The sequence below is a fragment of the Lissotriton helveticus genome, chromosome 5_1, assembly GCF_964261635.1.
Source record: "Lissotriton helveticus chromosome 5_1, aLisHel1.1, whole genome shotgun sequence".
Taxonomy (NCBI): domain Eukaryota; kingdom Metazoa; phylum Chordata; class Amphibia; order Caudata; family Salamandridae; genus Lissotriton; species Lissotriton helveticus.
The window spans coordinates 1,544,978,775-1,544,997,465 of NC_136065.1; the positions used below are offsets into that span (position 1 = coordinate 1,544,978,775).

Consider the following 18,691-nt stretch of genomic DNA (forward strand, 5'->3'; position numbering starts at 1 on the left):
ACATTTTCTGAAACGTTTACACTATTTGTTCCCTCCCATGTAGTTTATTGTTCCCTAGTAAGCTATCAATGTAGTATTAACTTTCCTCCTGTCCTCGCTATCAGAACAATTGACCAATCTATTTGCTGACATAGAAGACTGTATTCCTAGTGGCAATAACTTTGGCCCATAGGGTCAGTGAACTAATACAGTTTTGGACTGGCAGCCATTTACTGTGTGCTACCCAGATAAACTGGTACTACACACCTTGCAGAGTGTTATCTGCCTTACACGTGGACCAGTTGATCTTTTTCCACCCTTTAATTCTCACCCCTTTTAAAAGGAGAGATTGCAAAGACTGGATCACAGGCATGCTGTATCTTATTGCATCTCGACTGCTGCCCACAGGACAAAGTTAGTCTGCTTTGTGGGACTTGTTGCCGCCAAAAAGTGCAAATCGAAGGCAAGCGCACAATCTCGACTTAGTCTGATCCCAGTCCAGTGGTAGCCAATGATGATAAGTACTGCAGATGGATAGAGGACTCACTGAATGTGGTCCTTCCAAAAATATTGATTAAAAAAGACCGGTGGTCCCCTTAAAGCTCCCTGGTACTCCTCTGAATTACGCTTTTTAAAACAGTGTTGCAAGGTATTGGAAAGGAGCTTGAGGAAAGATTTTTCACCAAGCAAGAAGCTGGAATATAGGAGTGCCATTGGCTTTTATAGAGCAAAAATAAATTAAAAAGGCCCAGGCCTCCTATTACGATGGAAAAATCCTGTCAGCCGCCAACTCCTCCAGAGAAACCTTCCTTATAAAAAAAAAAAAAATCCTCAAAACCCCTGCCCCGCCAGTTGTCCCAGACACTTAGGGCCAACGATGCAATAAACAGGCAGAGTTCTTTACCACTAAAATACAGAATATTCTTAAACTTCTGCCCCGAATTGACAACGAAGGTGACACCTTAAATGAGCACATAGGTTGAGGTCCACTTTTAACCTGACACTTGTTGGAGGTTATTCCTTCTCTCCCCCAGGAAATGCTTTTGACCCTGCTGTCCTCGGTGAAAAGTGGCTCGCTCAGTTATGCCGAACCACTGAACGTCATGAAAAGGGTAACACCCATAATTGCCCCTATCATCACTGATGTGATTAATGCCAGACTCGCTACAGGAATGGTTCCCTTCCAACTGGAATGGGGACATGGTGAAGACATTACTGAAAAAACCCAATCTAGACCGAGCGGACCTCGGCAACTACTGCCCCATTTCCCTTCTTCCTGGAACTGCCAAGATCGCTGAGAAATATGTTAACCATACCCTTTCAAATTTTCTAGAATCCCATAATATACTTCACCCCTGCCAAACAGGATTCCACCCGCGACAAAGTACGGCAACCACTCTGTTAGCAGTGGTAGAAGAAAGCAGAAAGATCCTGGACTCAACTGGTTCGTCAGCCTTTATACTCCTTGACCTGAGTGCAGCATTTGATACGGTGAATCACTGTATTCTGACTCACTGTCTCAGAAAGATAGGAGTAACTGGCACTGCATTGCAATGGTTGTGCTCTTTCCTGGAGGGAAGATTTTTCCAGATATTTGAAGGGGGAGACAGTTTCAAAATCCTTGCCTTTGCTGTGTGGTGTCCCTCGGGGCTCATCGCTAAGCCAGACTCTTTTTAACGAGTATATGGCCCCGATGGTGGCTATCGCTGCCCCTTTCGGAATCCTCATGGTGACCTACGCCGACGATACCCAATTGGTTGTTGCGTGGATGGGGGTGTCCCACCTTCAGCTCAATGGTGGAAATACTGAGATCATGATCCTGGGCAATCCCTCAAGCTTTACATTGAGCATTATGTGGCCAGCATATATGGGCCCAGTTCCTGAAGACCGAGATAAAGAGTCTGGGCATTTGGTTAGATCAGAACTTGACATGTAGAGTGCAAGCAAGGAAGACTGTGGCCACTTGTTATGGCCTGCTCAGAATGGCTCGCAAAGTGCTTCCTCTTCTTCCTACCCAGGCCAAAACAATAGTTGTCCAATCACTGATACTCTCGAGGATAGATTATGGAACTGCACTATACTTGGGACCCCAATCGGAGTAATTACGAAACTTCAAACTGTTCAAAACTGCGCAGCCATACTGTTGTCGGGAATGTCTAATATCCTCTCAGCAAAACCTGCCCTTTGCTCCCTTCATTGGCTACTGTTGAAAGAGCGAATTAGCTTCAAGGCCCTCTGTATTGTCCATAAGTCCATGCAAGGGAACGGGCCTCCGATAAACTCTAACATGTTCCGCCCCTACAAGGCCAACCGGAAACTGCGTTCGGACAAACTTCACCTGGTTGAAGTCACAAGGATTAAAAGAGCCAGAAGTGACGGCCGACTCTTTTCTCATAATGCGGCCAATCTCTGGAACGCACTGCCACTGTATCTCCACAGGGAATCTAACCATCCTGCCTTCCGAAAGCAGCTGAAGACACTACTGTTTCCCTAAGTTTCTCTGCTACTGGTCTCTAGTCTTGCCCAGTGCTGCGATGCCCCCGGGTAGCCATGCGCTATATAAATGTATTTTTCATTTCATGATTACCTTTTGCACAAATATCAGTTATACTTTGGCCAAATACCAAACTCTGACTCGTATTTTTGTCCGCTTCGTGAGGGCCATGACAGCCTATTTTGCTTTTTTGGCATCCTGGTGGTGGAGATTTTCAGGGCAGCAACTTGCTTTTGGTTAGTAATATTGCACCGCTGCTCAGGCTCACAGTGACTGAGACTTAACAAGTGCTGTGTTGCATGACTTCCTTGGTTAACTGGCACTACTCCATCCAACCTCCTTGAGAGCATTGCTTTGGACTTCTACCTAAGGTGAAGACTGCAGAAAGAAGCGTCCAACCGAAGGCTAAGTTACATTTATTTACTGTGGATACTTGGTCTTCCCACAACTTCCTCACTGCACTTCGTCCTCCTTTGAACAATCAGTGCTGTGATTTATAGGATGTATATCAATATCATAAGCTATTATAGTTTCGGTCTTTTAATTACTGTCTACATGCCTTGGTGGGGGATGATCAATGTTGGGTACTGACGGCAGCACGCCAGTCTGCACCCAATCATATCTGGACTTTATCAAGCAGTGGCTGAAACCTTATTGTACCCACTTACGGTACCACCTGCTGGTGGTGGAGCTCTATTTCTGGGGGATGCTATTTGCATATGCAATTTGGCACCTGGAAAAGAGGTATCAAATGAGCGAGAATATAGTAGAAATAAGGTTACCAAAGGTAAGTAACTTTATTTCTGCCACTTCTGTTCCACTCTGCCAGTGATACAGTGCCACTTCCTTGCCCCTGCTAGTGGTTCTTGTGCTGGTTGTGTCCCTTTTGGCCCGCTCTGCTGCCATGACTCTCACAGATCAGTACTGCCTTGCCTCACTCCCCCCCCCCCCCCTCAAATTCCTTACACTCCCTTCTGTCTCGCCCCGATTTTTACTTTGCTTCTCGCAGCCAGCATAACCCCTGTTCAAATGAGGTCCTTTGGAACAGGGTAATAAGTGCTAAAGTTATTGTCACGTTTAGCCCGTAGTCGTGGGTTAAGTTGCGCTGCTGATTCTACTTCAAGGTAACTTATGCTGTGTGTCTCCTGTTAATGTGCAACTGTGCTTTACCTCCTCTTAAGAAATTGATGTGGATTAAAAAAATCCACTCAATGGTCCATTGTGTATCTTAATTCATGAGTTATGAGGATTGAAGCACCTGAAAGATGGTTTGTTTAGTCCGACTAGTTGCATTGTACTATAGCTCACCATGGTATGTGCTTATATAGGACTACTTGAATGTTCTGTACATTTAATGTCTTGTTGTAAACTTTCCTTAGCAGAAACGTCCAATGCTTACTGTGGTGGTCCCTGTGCCTCGGCGCTCCTCTTTGACGCCCATCTCAAAACTCAGCGATTGTACAACCCCTGCTCGCACGGCGCATCATGATGTAAATAAACGGAGCACTGGGGGTGTCACTGGGTTTGCATATTTGGAGAAAAGTTCACCGTCGTTTAATTTTTTCACTTGTGGTGGAATAATTTTGGGATCCGCTGGAATGGTATAAAGATAGTCAATGATTTTGTAGACTTTGTGCATGTTGGTTATGGGGAGTGACGCATATGTGATCCAGATAAGCTTTTTTTCCAGTTCTTTGCACACCTTCCTGAATACGAGGTTTCAACCAGAGGGATAGCATTGCTCTGCAGGCAATCCTGAATCGGCTCTGCCCCATCTAAAGGAACACTTGACAGTGTTGCTCTTTCATCATTGGCCCGACCTTTCTTCCTGTGCATGTGTTTTTTGAAAGTCCCTGATTTAATTACTTTGCTTTGTAATAATAAATTAACATTGTTGTGAACTTTCATCCTACTCAAGCTCCTTACCACTTTCAGGACTGACTGCCTGTACAGCAGGAGTAGTGGAACAAAGCCTCTAAATGATGCTATCCTTTTCAGCATGAATACGCCCTTCTCTGGACATGTAGTATGCTCATTGCTTGAATCACCAATCGTCTCAGCACAGTTGGAGTTTTTTTTCACCAATAGGAAGAGCTTCTTGCCCGCTTCCTCCACCGGCCTGTTCCATTTATACTAGGTTTTCTTGGATTTGGCATAATTCTACTGGTGACGCCAGCTCCAAACCTGGCGTTGGTGCACCAACATTTCACCATTTTATGAGAGGGGACAAGGCTTTTATGCTCTGATATGGTAACCTGTACCCAGCCCTTACTTGGTGCATCACACAAAAACACAAAACATGTGTCGGAAATAGAAGAGCACAAAGTCCTTGTGCATCAGGTCATCAGTTTCTGGAGATAGACCTGCAATTGAGCCCTTGAAGTCTCCTTTTCATTTAGTTTTGAACCTTCTAAAATATTTTGTACAGATGCTGGAGAAGTAAGGATCCACGTTTTAATGTACCTGTTATACAGGACCAGTCTCGATCACTAATTCAGAGTCTCCCCTTTGGCGTAAAATCAACTCAAAGGGATCATTACGAAGTGCCTGGTACCAGTGGTGGCATTTCACTGTGGACTAGGTGATGTGGTGGTCTCTTACCCAGCTAACCAGCTGGTGGAGAGAAAAATACAGCTACTAGTGTAAGCTTCTAAAAAGCCTTTCCTCCATCTCTCTGACTCTGTATGGTTAACCCTCAACAGTAAAGTTAACATTGTACCCTACTGCCCTCCTTCAGTTTTTGGAAGGTGTCCTAGACATACATTCAGGACACGCTTGCCCATATGGATTGCATTATTAATCCAGGCAGCTATTTTGAAACCTGACTTGATAGTGTTGCAATATAAGGGTGAGGTCCATACAAGAGGAACTCGACTAAGTGGGTGCATCTTACCGGCTGCTGGGATAAACCTGTTATATGACATAACAGTTGAAGACCGCCCGACCATGGTGTGGTAAAGAGCAGAACATCTCTGCATGACTATGGTTTCTAGTTAAAGCTCCACACTTTGCCACGATTGCAGATATGTCGACGTAAGGCTGTGATGCCACATTCAAGAGCTGTTCACAAAAGGCTAAGAGATGGGGATATATCAATGTCCTTGAGCTAATGGCCATTTGTAGCATCCTGCACGTGTTCCTCTGAAGGATACTTGGCTCCCATGCATGGATGCAAAGCTCGTCTTTGTTCATGATGGACATCTCCTGCATTTACTTAGTCAGCCAATACAGAGGGAAAGGAGGAGGTTCTACTACTTTGTTAATGAGCTACTCGATATGATATTTTTCTTACTGCAGAACACCTACCAAGCATCAGGTACAGCTGGGCTAGTGCACTCTGCAAGATTACGAAGTATCACAAGGTATTTGGCCCTATTTGTCACTGAGGCCAACAAGAAGTGCTCGTTCTACATCCGGTATAAGCAGCCAGGTTTGGGATTGGGGGTGCCTTTTCAATTAGCTAATTTTATGAAGCTAAAATTATTCAAATGAACTCTAAATTAGTTTTAATGATGCAAAATGTCCACTTAAAGTTATATATCGACTTTTTTCCCCCCAAATGCTATCACTTCGTTTGAGAGCTTGCTGTATTACTGGATATTCACTGATGCCTGAAGCTCTATGTGGTAAGGACGAAAGACTTCAGACTAAGACCAGCTCTTAGTGACTTTTGGTCAGCCCGGAAAAAGCCATCTTTCCGACCATGGGGTGCCAATGGCTGCAGCAGTCACTTCTGTGATATCCAACTCAGCCACCCCGTTCAGGGAAGAGTGACCACTCATTCACCAAAAGCCGTGGTAGCAACAAAAGCCCACTACACAGTGGTGCCACTTTTAGACATTTTAGAGTGGCCACATGAAAGAACCCACATGTTCTCAAAACACTCCTATTTAAACACAGAAATGTTAAGAGAACCTGCAGCTGTGAAAGAGGTCCTTCGTAACATGCTCAGATATGGTGGAGTTGGTTTGCACCTACTATTCAATATATACTGCCTGTTATTATTATTTGAGCGTGTGAATATGAATTATCTATGCTGGAGTAGTATCTTGCCTATAAATATGGTTCTGCAGCATAAGTCGATCACAGTAGATATAAATAGCAGTCGGGCAGGATGAAATCGTGCAGTATCACATGAACGAGAATTCTATTCGCCAACACGAATACTGCATATATATCAGTTGGGCACAGCTTTATATTTTCTCAAAATAAAAATAAGCAGAACTGATGAACATCCCCTACCTGTACCGACCACATAGCGGCACAAAGTTATTTTGAATCCTATTTCTATATTGAATGCTTTAAAATATTGCTCGTCATCCTTTCAATCCGCCCATGTACCACCACAGTGGCAAAGCCACCTAATCCTAAATTCGCAAGAAATTACCACACTAGCATCAGCATCAAGAAAGCTTCTGTAATGCGCACAATTTCAAAATGCATTAGTTTCTTTAGATTTCAAACATGGAAATCAGAAACATCTTTCTATGTAGGAAACAACTTCTCGATGAACATATAAGCAATGATTAGATTAAACTCCTAGATCACAACAAGGTATGTAGTAAGTGCAGGACATTTTTGCATAAATAACGCCACCAGTGAAAATTAAATTTCTCATGCAGTAGTAGGAAAAGCAAAGCAAAGCAAAAAATTACATAATGGGTCTGTAAGTTGCCTAGTATCATGGTACTACGCGGGAGAATTTAATAAGGGGGGGCGGGGGCATATCCACATGAAACATGCATACACGTGTGTGTATGTATATATGTTTGTATGTGTGTATATATATATATATATATATATATATATATATATATATATATATATTGTTAACACAAGAAGAATACGCCGAACTCTCAGAAGTGGTTTATTTCTTTATTCTCAGTGGACAGCTTAAAGTCTATGATATGCCACAACGCGTTTCAAACTTCCGTTTTCGTCAGGTGGCAATGACTCCCAGGCTGCCTTAATTCCGCCGTGCCTTAAGTCTGGTGCTAGGCATGTTGGGATTTGTAGTCCCTTAAACGATGTGTGGCAATTCGTTGAGTACGTTTTAGCTGAGTGCTTGTTAATTCCACTACATTCTTGTTGGTTATATCGGCTTTGCTTGTTGATTTTAGAAAACTTCTGCGCCCTTTGTTGTTATCGTCCTCGGGCCGCATCGGTAGTCTTTCTCGCAGCGGACATCTTCCTCACCTTCTTTCCAACCAGTGAGGTGGTCCTTCACCTTGAGCTACGTGCAGCGGAGTTGAAGTTTGGAACCCTCCGGTATCCTACGTCTTCAAGCGCTTGATGCGCACCGCAGGAGATTTGTATCTCCCCGTCTGCTTCACAGGTGTGGAGAAGCTCCGGGCGCTGCCTTGTAACTTTGTTTGCTCACGAACGGTCATTTAGGCGCGCACACTGCTGGTTCGGCTTGAGGGGAACGACCACACCCCTGACGTCATGTTAACACAAGAAGAATACGCCGAACTCTCAGAAGTGGTTTATTTCTTTATTCTCAGTGGACAGCTTAAAGTCTATGATATGCCACAACGCGTTTCAAACTTCCGTTTTCGTCAGGTGGCAATGACTCCCAGGCTGCCTTAATTCCGCCGTGCCTTAAGTCTGGTGCTAGGCATGTTGGGATTTGTAGTCCCTTAAACGATGTGTGGCAATTCGTTGAGTACGTTTTAGCTGAGTGCTTGTTAATTCCACTACATTCTTGTTGGTTATATCGGCTTTGCTTGTTGATTTTAGAAAACTTCTGCGCCCTTTGTTGTTATCGTCCTCGGGCCGCATCGGTAGTCTTTCTCGCAGCGGACATCTTCCTCACCTTCTTTCCAACCAGTGAGGTGGTCCTTCACCTTGAGCTACGTGCAGCGGAGTTGAAGTTTGGAACCCTCCGGTATCCTACGTCTTCAAGCGCTTGATGCGCACCGCAGGAGATTTGTATCTCCCCGTCTGCTTCACAGGTGTGGAGAAGCTCCGGGCGCTGCCTTGTAACTTTGTTTGCTCACGAACGGTCATTTAGGCGCGCACACTGCTGGTTCGGCTTGAGGGGAACGACCACACCCCTGACGTCATGTTAACACAAGAAGAATACGCCGAACTCTCAGAAGTGGTTTATTTCTTTATTCTCAGTGGACAGCTTAAAGTCTATGATATGCCACAACGCGTTTCAAACTTCCGTTTTCGTCAGGTGGCAATGACTCCCAGGCTGCCTTAATTCCGCCGTGCCTTAAGTCTGGTGCTAGGCATGTTGGGATTTGTAGTCCCTTAAACGATGTGTGGCAATTCGTTGAGTACGTTTTAGCTGAGTGCTTGTTAATTCCACTACATTCTTGTTGGTTATATCGGCTTTGCTTGTTGATTTTAGAAAACTTCTGCGCCCTTTGTTGTTATCGTCCTCGGGCCGCATCGGTAGTCTTTCTCGCAGCGGACATCTTCCTCACCTTCTTTCCAACCAGTGAGGTGGTCCTTCACCTTGAGCTACGTGCAGCGGAGTTGAAGTTTGGAACCCTCCGGTATCCTACGTCTTCAAGCGCTTGATGCGCACCGCAGGAGATTTGTATCTCCCCGTCTGCTTCACAGGTGTGGAGAAGCTCCGGGCGCTGCCTTGTAACTTTGTTTGCTCACGAACGGTCATTTAGGCGCGCACACTGCTGGTTCGGCTTGAGGGGAACGACCACACCCCTGACGTCATGTTAACACAAGAAGAATACGCCGAACTCTCAGAAGTGGTTTATTTCTTTATTCTCAGTGGACAGCTTAAAGTCTATGATATGCCACAACGCGTTTCAAACTTCCGTTTTCGTCAGGTGGCAATGACTCCCAGGCTGCCTTAATTCCGCCGTGCCTTAAGTCTGGTGCTAGGCATGTTGGGATTTGTAGTCCCTTAAACGATGTGTGGCAATTCGTTGAGTACGTTTTAGCTGAGTGCTTGTTAATTCCACTACATTCTTGTTGGTTATATCGGCTTTGCTTGTTGATTTTAGAAAACTTCTGCGCCCTTTGTTGTTATCGTCCTCGGCCGCATCGGTAGTCTTTCTCGCAGCGGACATCTTCCTCACCTTCTTTCCAACCAGTGAGGTGGTCCTTCACCTTGAGCTACGTGCAGCGGAGTTGAAGTTTGGAACCCTCCGGTATCCTACGTCTTCAAGCGCTTGATGCGCACCGCAGGAGATTTGTATCTCCCCGTCTGCTTCACAGGTGTGGAGAAGCTCCGGGCGCTGCCTTGTAACTTTGTTTGCTCACGAACGGTCATTTAGGCGCGCACACTGCTGGTTCGGCTTGAGGGGAACGACCACACCCCTGACGTCATGTTAACACAAGAAGAATACGCCGAACTCTCAGAAGTGGTTTATTTCTTTATTCTCAGTGGACAGCTTAAAGTCTATGATATGCCACAACGCGTTTCAAACTTCCGTTTTCGTCAGGTGGCAATGACTCCCAGGCTGCCTTAATTCCGCCGTGCCTTAAGTCTGGTGCTAGGCATGTTGGGATTTGTAGTCCCTTAAACGAGCTGCACGTAGCTCAAGGTGAAGGACCACCTCACTGGTTGGAAAGAAGGTGAGGAAGATGTCCGCTGCGAGAGACTACCGATGCGGCCCGAGGACGATAACAACAAAGGGCGCAGAAGTTTTCTAAAATCAACAAGCAAAGCCGATATAACCAACAAGAATGTAGTGGAATTAACAAGCACTCAGCTAAAACGTACTCAACGAATTGCCACACATCGTTTAAGGGACTACAAATCCCAACATGCCTAGCACCAGACTTAAGGCACGGCGGAATTAAGGCAGCCTGGGAGTCATTGCCACCTGACGAAAATGGAAGTTTGAAACGCGTTGTGGCATATCATAGACTTTAAGCTGTCCACTGAGAATAAAGAAATAAACCACTTCTGAGAGTTCGGCGTATTCTTCTTGTGTTAACATGACGTCAGGGGTGTGGTCGTTCCCCTCAAGCCGAACCAGCAGTGTGCCGCCTAAATGACCGTTCGTGAGCAAATATATATATATATATATATATATATATATATATACACACAAACTCCGGTTCTGAAAGAAGCCGTTTTGAGGGCGGTCCGTGATCAGGGCACCGGTAGCCCTGTACAATATCGTATCCAGCGCTTCCCTACTTCGGAAGAATTATCACGGACACCTCGCATGGATTGCAGGTAATTTATTCAAATATCAGACTGCACCGCAACGCGTTTCACCTTTCGGCTTGATCACGCTAAAGAAGCATTACAGTTTACACATTTAAATATACGTCAGTGATAAACATAAACAACGGACTCAACCACGTGAAATATAAAACACAAGTTTGCGGTGGTTCCGCCATTTTGACCTAGTCAATATTTCTTTCAATACACATAGGAAATGCCACAAGTTGCTCAGCCCGACACTTCTTTGAACAACATTCCAAAATGAAAAATTATTGAGAATGGTAGTCATTGATGAAGTCCCTAATAACATACGTGGGGGCAATCGTAATTTGGCACTTCGGAAGCTTGAGTCGAAATATATTATTGACATGGAAACCATGATCCCGCAGGGTCTCAACTCTGATATTTGAATAAATTACCTGCAATCCATGCGAGGTGTCCGTGATAATTCTTCCGAAGTAGGGAAGCGCTGGGATACGATATATATATGTATATGTATATGTATGTGTGTGTGTGTGTGTGTGTATGTATGTATGTATGTATGTATATATATGTATATATATATATATATATATATATATATATATATATATATATATATATATATATATATATGTGTGTGTGTGTGTATATAATATATATGTATGTATATGTGTGTGTGTGTGTGTGTGTGTGTGTGTGTGTGTGTGTGTGTGTGTGTGTGTGTGTGTGTAGTATCCCCCAACACCTGACTTCAGCTATGTAGTGCGAGGACATGCCAAAAGATGTCCATGCTGGTCAGGAGAGAATCTCATGAATCAAAGCCCGGAGACCCATACTAACAGGGAGATACTTTCTCACACGCCTTGTCGACTCGCTTCATCCCTGGGATAGCATAAGTTAGGGCATCCTCAGGACAGGGAACTGTGGAGTCAAAGAATAAGTGGGTCAAGATGGGTGTCATTCTAGTCGGTAAAGCCTGTATAAGACGGAGAACATGACCATGCAAACTGTCACTACGGGCGGATCGCCCTCCATAACTGATTTTACACCCACACCTACTTCCCCAATTCCATCTGGATCATTGACTTAATGAGTTAGCTACTGACCTATCCCATCTGGAGGACGAAATCCATAGCCGATCTACTATCACTAAAGAACTTCTTAACATACACAGAGCCACCAACAACACCGTGAACCAAATCAGTCTCCAAACGAGAAATTGTGTCCCCACGAATGCTCACACCGAGAACGCTAGTCAGTATAAACAAATCAACGTCCAACCTAGTTGACACATATCCAAGTCCACACACCCCAAAAACACTAATCCGGGTAGTTTACCCTCCCCAACGTGGTCTAGGAGATCAAGCGATTAACTTCGACAGACAGACATATACGACCTCCTTACATCCTATGCCCGGGCCACAGACAACAGTAAGTCGCAATGTGGAACTATTCAATCCATTGTAACCAATCCCCTCAGAGAACCAACTCTCAGCAACAGATCCGTAAATAGAGATAACCTCACAAATATCAATTTAGAACAGAGTACCTTGAACCACTCTATTAACAAGTTGTGGGCTCATTAATTGCAGATCTGCTAGCAAACATGCTACTGATATATTTAATTTCATTCTGGAGAATGACTTAGACATTATGGTCCTCACAGAAACTTGGCTTAATAGTTCCTCCTCGCCCATCCTCGACTTACTGGTTCCTCCTTCACACGACCTAATCAGACTAGACAGAATCTGGAAACAAGGAGGAGGGGTAGCCTGCAATTATCGTAACTCAATATCAGTCAAGCAAGCGGATTCCATTGCGCTATACTCCTGTGATTATCTTTCTATAAATATCTCTGATTCGAAGCGCATCGCCAGCAAGCTTCACATATAAACCCCCCCCCCCCCCGGCGATAACTTGACTTGTATCGACAAGATAATGGAGATCATGGCATTCAATGTCAACTCACAAGTACCTCATATTTTCTTGGGTGACTTTAACCTCTATTGGAACAACGCAAACAATCATATTGTAGGCTGTCTTACAGAGTTTGTCAGAACAGGAGCTATCTCAATTCGGTGACAGCCCAACTCATAACAAGGGAGAGACAATGGACCTCATCATTGCAAAAACAAACATCGTCCTACTAGAATCCATCACCCCATGCGATTGGTCTGATCATTACTGCATCCTCTTCTCCATCAATGTTGAAGTTACTCAAAAAAGGGGCCAACCCTCAAAAACAAGACTATGGAAAAGGAACGTACAAAATATCAACCCCATCACCTTGGTAAACCGTTGCAACTCCGCCCTGACCCTCATGATGGACATGACAGATGTACATGCCCTCACAACTTTCTACAATTCCACTGTACTCGAAATCCTGGACTCTACAGCTCCCCTCCAAGAAAAAAATGTCTCCTCCAAAATGTCCGAACCCTAGTTAAATGAGGCCCTGAACTCGGAGCATCGGCTTCTAAGAGCTGCAGAGCGTCTATGGAAATTTGCTCCTACCACTGATAACCTTGAGCATCTTAGAAGGTTAAGGAATTCATACAATAGGAAGATTCTTAAGGCAAAGGCAGACTTTTTCAAAGTCCAGCTGAACCAAGCTATCAACCGGCCAAAGAAACTCTTTGAAATCGTCAAGCAACAAGCATGCAATATGACTAACTCTGGGGAACTAAACAACCTGGCCACACATACCTGTGATGTGCTTGCCAATTTCTTCCACGAAAAGACTAAGACCATCGAGCTAGACATCCAATACAAGATGGCGCTCCTGCATTCTATGGTCCAAGATTCTAAATGTGGCGCTCTATTCAAAGTACACCTAAATAATCCAGGGGAAGTCACAAAAAACAATGCACACCTTCTTGCCAATCACTCAACAAATAATCGACAACACTCTTCAAGCAATCAACCCCTCCAATTATTTCTCTGACCTCCTGCCTCCTGCCCTGTTCAAAATCTTAAACATCTATCCTACCACTCTGGGCAAAAACTGTAAACGCCTCCCTGAGTCAAGGTGACATTCCGGACTGCCTTAAAATAGGGCAGGTCACACCTATACTAAAGAAAGCTGACTCCGCTCCATCTGATCTCCACTACCGTCCTATATCCAACATCCCCACCTTGGCGAAACTATTGGAGAAATGTGTACAAATTCAATTATGCAACCATATTGAGAATTATAACCTCTTGGACAGTCACCAATCCGGCTTCCGCCAAGGTCACAGCACAGAATCTGCACTCACACACATTATGGATGACATACTAAAAATGCTTGACTACAATGAGTCATGCCTATTGATACTTCTTGACCTGTCCTCCGCCTTCGATACGGTAAAGCATGACAACCTCCTTTCCCTATGGAACGAAGGATGGACCTCTTGGGCACAATGTTGCAATGGTTCTCCTCCTTCTTGATTAACAGATCTCAAAGAATCAAGATGAAGAATTCACTCTTGGCACTCTCCCCAAATACAAAATGGCTCCGCTGAGGACATCACTGAATGCTGCGGCTAGACTGGTATCGGGAACCAAAAGAAATAGTCACATCTCCCCGACCTTGAAAGCCCTGAACTGGTTGCCTTACGAGGCAAGAATACACCTAAAAGTGGCCTGCATGACGCACAAAGCAATTCATAATACACCCAGTTATTTGGCTCTAAAGCTGGAAAGGTCTGGCGTTTGCAGACAACTACGAATTGCGAGTACTTTCCTTCTTAACCCCTTCCACGCTCATGACGAGCTCAGCTCGTCATGAGGTACGCCTGTCGTACGCTCATGACGAGCTGAGCTCGTCATGTAACGCGGTAATTGCGAATCTTTAGCGCACAGCGGTAAAACGCTTAGCGTGGATGGGGTTAAACCTCAATCCTTCCATAAGAAGAGAACTGGCTGCAGAGCCTTCTCCGGGATTGCTCCAAAGATTTGGAACTCCAGTAGTGCGTGGAATTTCTTCCTTTACCGCATTCAAAAAAGTAAAAATGTTACTAATGAACAAATTCACGTCCTAAGTCTTAATTCTAGGCTCTTACCGAGTCTATAAGACCCGCTCATTGCCTACCTCTGGTGGAATGAACAAAAGACTATTTTATGTAAGATTAATACCACAGCCCATAATGCTCAATAACTGTATGTAGTGTAAAACTTTCTGGCCTCTGGTCTCCCTTGGTTATCTATATACTTTATATCCATTGTGATTCGAATGAGGATATTTTATGTTTGTTTGCTAGCACAATCACCTAATGTTTGATAACTGTATATTGCACAACTTCCCGCAGATTCCTGGTCCTCTGTTTGTCATCCATATATTTTATATCTGTTGTACGAATTGACACATTTGAATGCATGTATACCATCTCATCCATCTATGTTCTTATACTGTATACTGTAAAGCGCTCTGATACCCTTGTGGGTCACGTTTGCCCTATATAAAACTTTATAAATAAAGTGGGTGTGGGTTGCCAATGCCTGTGAGTCATACGTGGAATGCTGTTCAGTATCCTATCTTGGTGGAATTTACGGAGTCTGTGGAGCTGGAAGGGATGATCAAGGATCAGGGTTGATGGTTAGAGTGGTTTTAAATGCATACAGGAACATTAGAGGTGAGGGTCATTAATATGCATGCCAGGAGTAATTCCGTCTCGTTATGGATCCCTAGTGATGTAAGATTCTGGGGGGTAACGAAGGAGAGTCGGAAAACCTGTGTCTTAGAAAGTCAAGTACTGAAAGCATTAAAAGCAGATCATTTCACACAACTTTATAGAAGGATTAGTGGTGCTTCATTGAAGTGCTGTGACGTCAGAATGCGGAAGAGCGACACTGTTTAGTCTGTCTCTTGTTAACAAACGCGCTTCTGAGGAAAAGGGCAGAAAGTCCGAAAACTGTTGTGTAGGAAGTTCGTACACTGGGTATATCCAAAGTAAATATTGGAGCGTACTTTTATGCAAAGAATATTGGAACTTCAAGAGTGCGTTGATCGCCTCCTCGTGCTGAGGAGCAGCGAAGTGCTTAAATATCGTCTTTCTGATCGATCAAGTGTCTTCATAAGAGACAGTGAGCTATGCTGTGGATAGTGTGGGTTGGCATGAGCATATGAAGTAGTTGTGTGCTAATGGGAATTGTAGTTGCAAGGCAGCTGCATGACAGGGCAAATATCATGACCGGGGATTTTATCAGCACAGGGGAAGCACTTGCGTTATCGAAGTCAGCCTACAAGTAAATTCCCGACCAGGAGCTGGGACAGAGGTATTGATGACACATGACATAGAGATATAACAGAAGTCAATGAACGTAAGGAAAGCATGAGCCCAAAAGGCACAGGTATCAATGCATTACTGGAACTAGTTATGTAAGAAGTCTGGTCTGGTGGCTTAGTGGACTAATGAATCTACTGTAGGGTCTTGTGTCCGACCTCATGGTCACTTGTTACAATCCCGGCGGTCCCCTCAGCCTTTCATCCTTCGAAGGTCCATAAAATGAGTACCATTGATTTGGGTAACAATAAACAACTGTTATTCATCGCCAAGATGCCCACTGTTTTACAAAATAAGCCTGATAATGTGTCTACGCAGTGATTACGTCAAATAAATCCTTAAGGCCATTAGATATGGCTCTGAAATAAAATATCAGGTTGCTTACCTTGAGTAACTATCTTCCGTATGGATTCCACAAGGCCCTTTATTGATAGTGTTGAGTACCGTCCATTTAAACATTTTCTCTTTGTTTTGCATGAAGTATTTCAAGAAAGGGCATTGGGTGTTTTACCAAATGTGCTCTATATTGGATAATTGTTTTCTGAAACTCCCTGAATAGTTTTCTAAATGTATACTTTATTAAAGGGACAGATTATCCTATAGAACACTTTTTTAGTTTTGTATTTGGAAAAGTTGTAATGTTATTGAAATATCTTCTGACTTAATACTAAACATTACTCCCTCATACAGTCCTCCTTGTCCCAGTCAACAGGTAGGGACGGTGGCATGCCCTCGACAGGGACATACCATGCTTTAGTCCCTCTTTTTCAATAAAATGGACAAAAGCTTCACCCTCCTCTCCAAGACTCCTTCTGTTTTTGTCCGTCGTAGGTTTCGTTTATTTTCAGGACATGCTGATTCACATTAGGGAACTCTTGGGATTTTATCGGAAGCCTTCCTCTGAGGAGGGATTTTTTGCACAGTACTGGTGTTTCTCCTCATGATTTGCCTCTCCACGTAGTTGTCAAGCACATTGTTCTCAAGGAATGGAGAGGTGGCTACGCAGAATATTCCCTGTTTTTTAATTAGATGCCATCTTGTGGAAGGTTTTGAGGAGTTTTTCCATCCATCCCTAAAGTGAGTTCCATCACATTTTCCATGGTGTCTGATTATCCTAAGCTATACTGTCGGATCCAGTGGAGTGGAAGGTGGAGGAGCATTGAAGTCTTTCTGTGCAGCATCCAATTTTAGGTTCAGGTCTAGTACCGATGCTGCAGACACCTTGCAGGTTCTACTGAAAGATTTTGAAAGACTGTATGATGTCATCCAAGCAAACGAGGATCTGTCAGTTTTTATCGGATGCCATCTTCGATAATTTATGGGATTCCACAGCCTCTGCTGGGGCCGGCCACCGGGCTTGGTGGCTCAAACACCGGAAATTGGAGGCAAGTCAGAAGGAGGTGGTACAGAAGTTGCCATTCCTTGCTCCCAAGCTCTTTGGCGATTGAATTGAATGAGATGGTACAGTCCCCGAACCTAGTCTTCCCACCCCCCCTCTTCCTGCACCCAGAATGCCCCGCCACTTTGTCAGGGGGACAGGCTGCTGCTGGGTACAGCGTTCTACTGATGATATTTTGCATTCTTTCAAACTCAATCCTGGAAAGAAATTGTTTTGTCAAACAGTATTTTCAAGGACCGGATTTTAGCAACCCTTTCGTGGCCAGGCTCGAGGCGGGGGGCTGCGCTTGTTAGTTCTCATCCAGGGGATACTGCAGCCTACTGGCAAATGCCTCCAATTACAGGTTTCTCTAGGGCAATAAAGCATTGTTGTATGACAAATGTTTGCTGCTCTCTTTCTTCCTTAGGGGTTGGGAGAGTATAGGTGCAACTATACAAACTTATGTAATTTCAGCATTTTGGCCATTGTGGAAACGTCTTAGGCTGCATAGATATGTTTTCACATATGCATATATAGGTATATATATGTATTTTCTATATGCTCCGGGATCCCGCACATGGGCGAAGATTATTAATAGATTATGACTTTGAGTATACCCCTGGATGAGAACTAGGATTACAGGTAAGTAACTAATCCTTCTAAACCACGACCAGTCCGGTCAACCCACTTCCCAATCTTCCCTGTGACAACCTAGTGGGAAATTACTACATGGCAGTAGGGACTCATTTGAATCTGTTTTCCAAGCAGTGAGGGCGTTGTCAGACTTGTGAGTTCTGACCCATTGTGTTGGAGGGATACAGGTTTCCTTTTCGACTTCCTCCTCCTTCGATGTTCTGTGTTAACCTATTGTCAGGAAATCAATAAAGAGGGCTCCCCTCCTGGAAGGTGTGGAAAAGTTCATTCTGAAAAGGGCTGTGGTCGAAGTTCCTCTAGGCCGGGAGGGTCTCAGCCTCTACTCCGTTCTGTTAGTCAGAAAAGGAGACTGTTCATTCTGGCTTGTTCTGGACCACAAAATTCCTAAACAAGTTTGTTCAGTTGGACTCCTTCAGGATGATCTCCCTGTAGGGACTCATTCCCCTGATTCACCAAGGCTCTTACTTGGCAACGCTAGACTTGGAAGATGCCTATTTCCATGTTCTGAATCATCCCCTCAGTCAGCTGTTTCTCCAGTTCTCGGTGCAAGGGAGACACTTCCAGTTGTAAGTGTTGCCGTTTGGTCTGACAACGGTGCCTCAGACTTTCACCAAGGAATTGGCCCCTGTCATAGCTGTGCTGCAGCATGAGGGTTTTTCTTTATTCCCTTATATCAATGATTGACTAATATGTGGTTTTTCTTTCCTCATGGCTCAAGAGGCAGTGTCAGCAGCGTTTCTGCAGTCTCTGGGTTTTAAGACCATCTCTGGGGAGTCCCATCTGATGCC

The 18,691-nt window shown here is 44.3% G+C and overlaps 1 protein-coding gene across 9 annotated transcripts in view; it reads left to right on the forward strand.

The window, feature by feature from the left end:
• Nucleotides 1-18,691, forward strand: part of LEMD1 (LEM domain containing 1) — a 561,429-nt gene that overhangs the window by 354,381 nt on the left and 188,357 nt on the right. For 6 of the 9 annotated variants that reach the window (XM_078644617.1, XM_078644619.1, XM_078644615.1 and 3 more), the window contains exon 5: nt 3,853-3,963. The exons of 2 other annotated variants lie outside the window; for them this stretch is intronic. In XM_078644617.1, the coding sequence (XP_078500743.1) occupies nt 3,853-3,963 (111 nt within the window). The remainder of the gene's footprint in view (nt 1-3,852; nt 3,964-18,691) is intronic. One more of the 9 variants, XM_078644612.1, reaches the window with a different exon arrangement.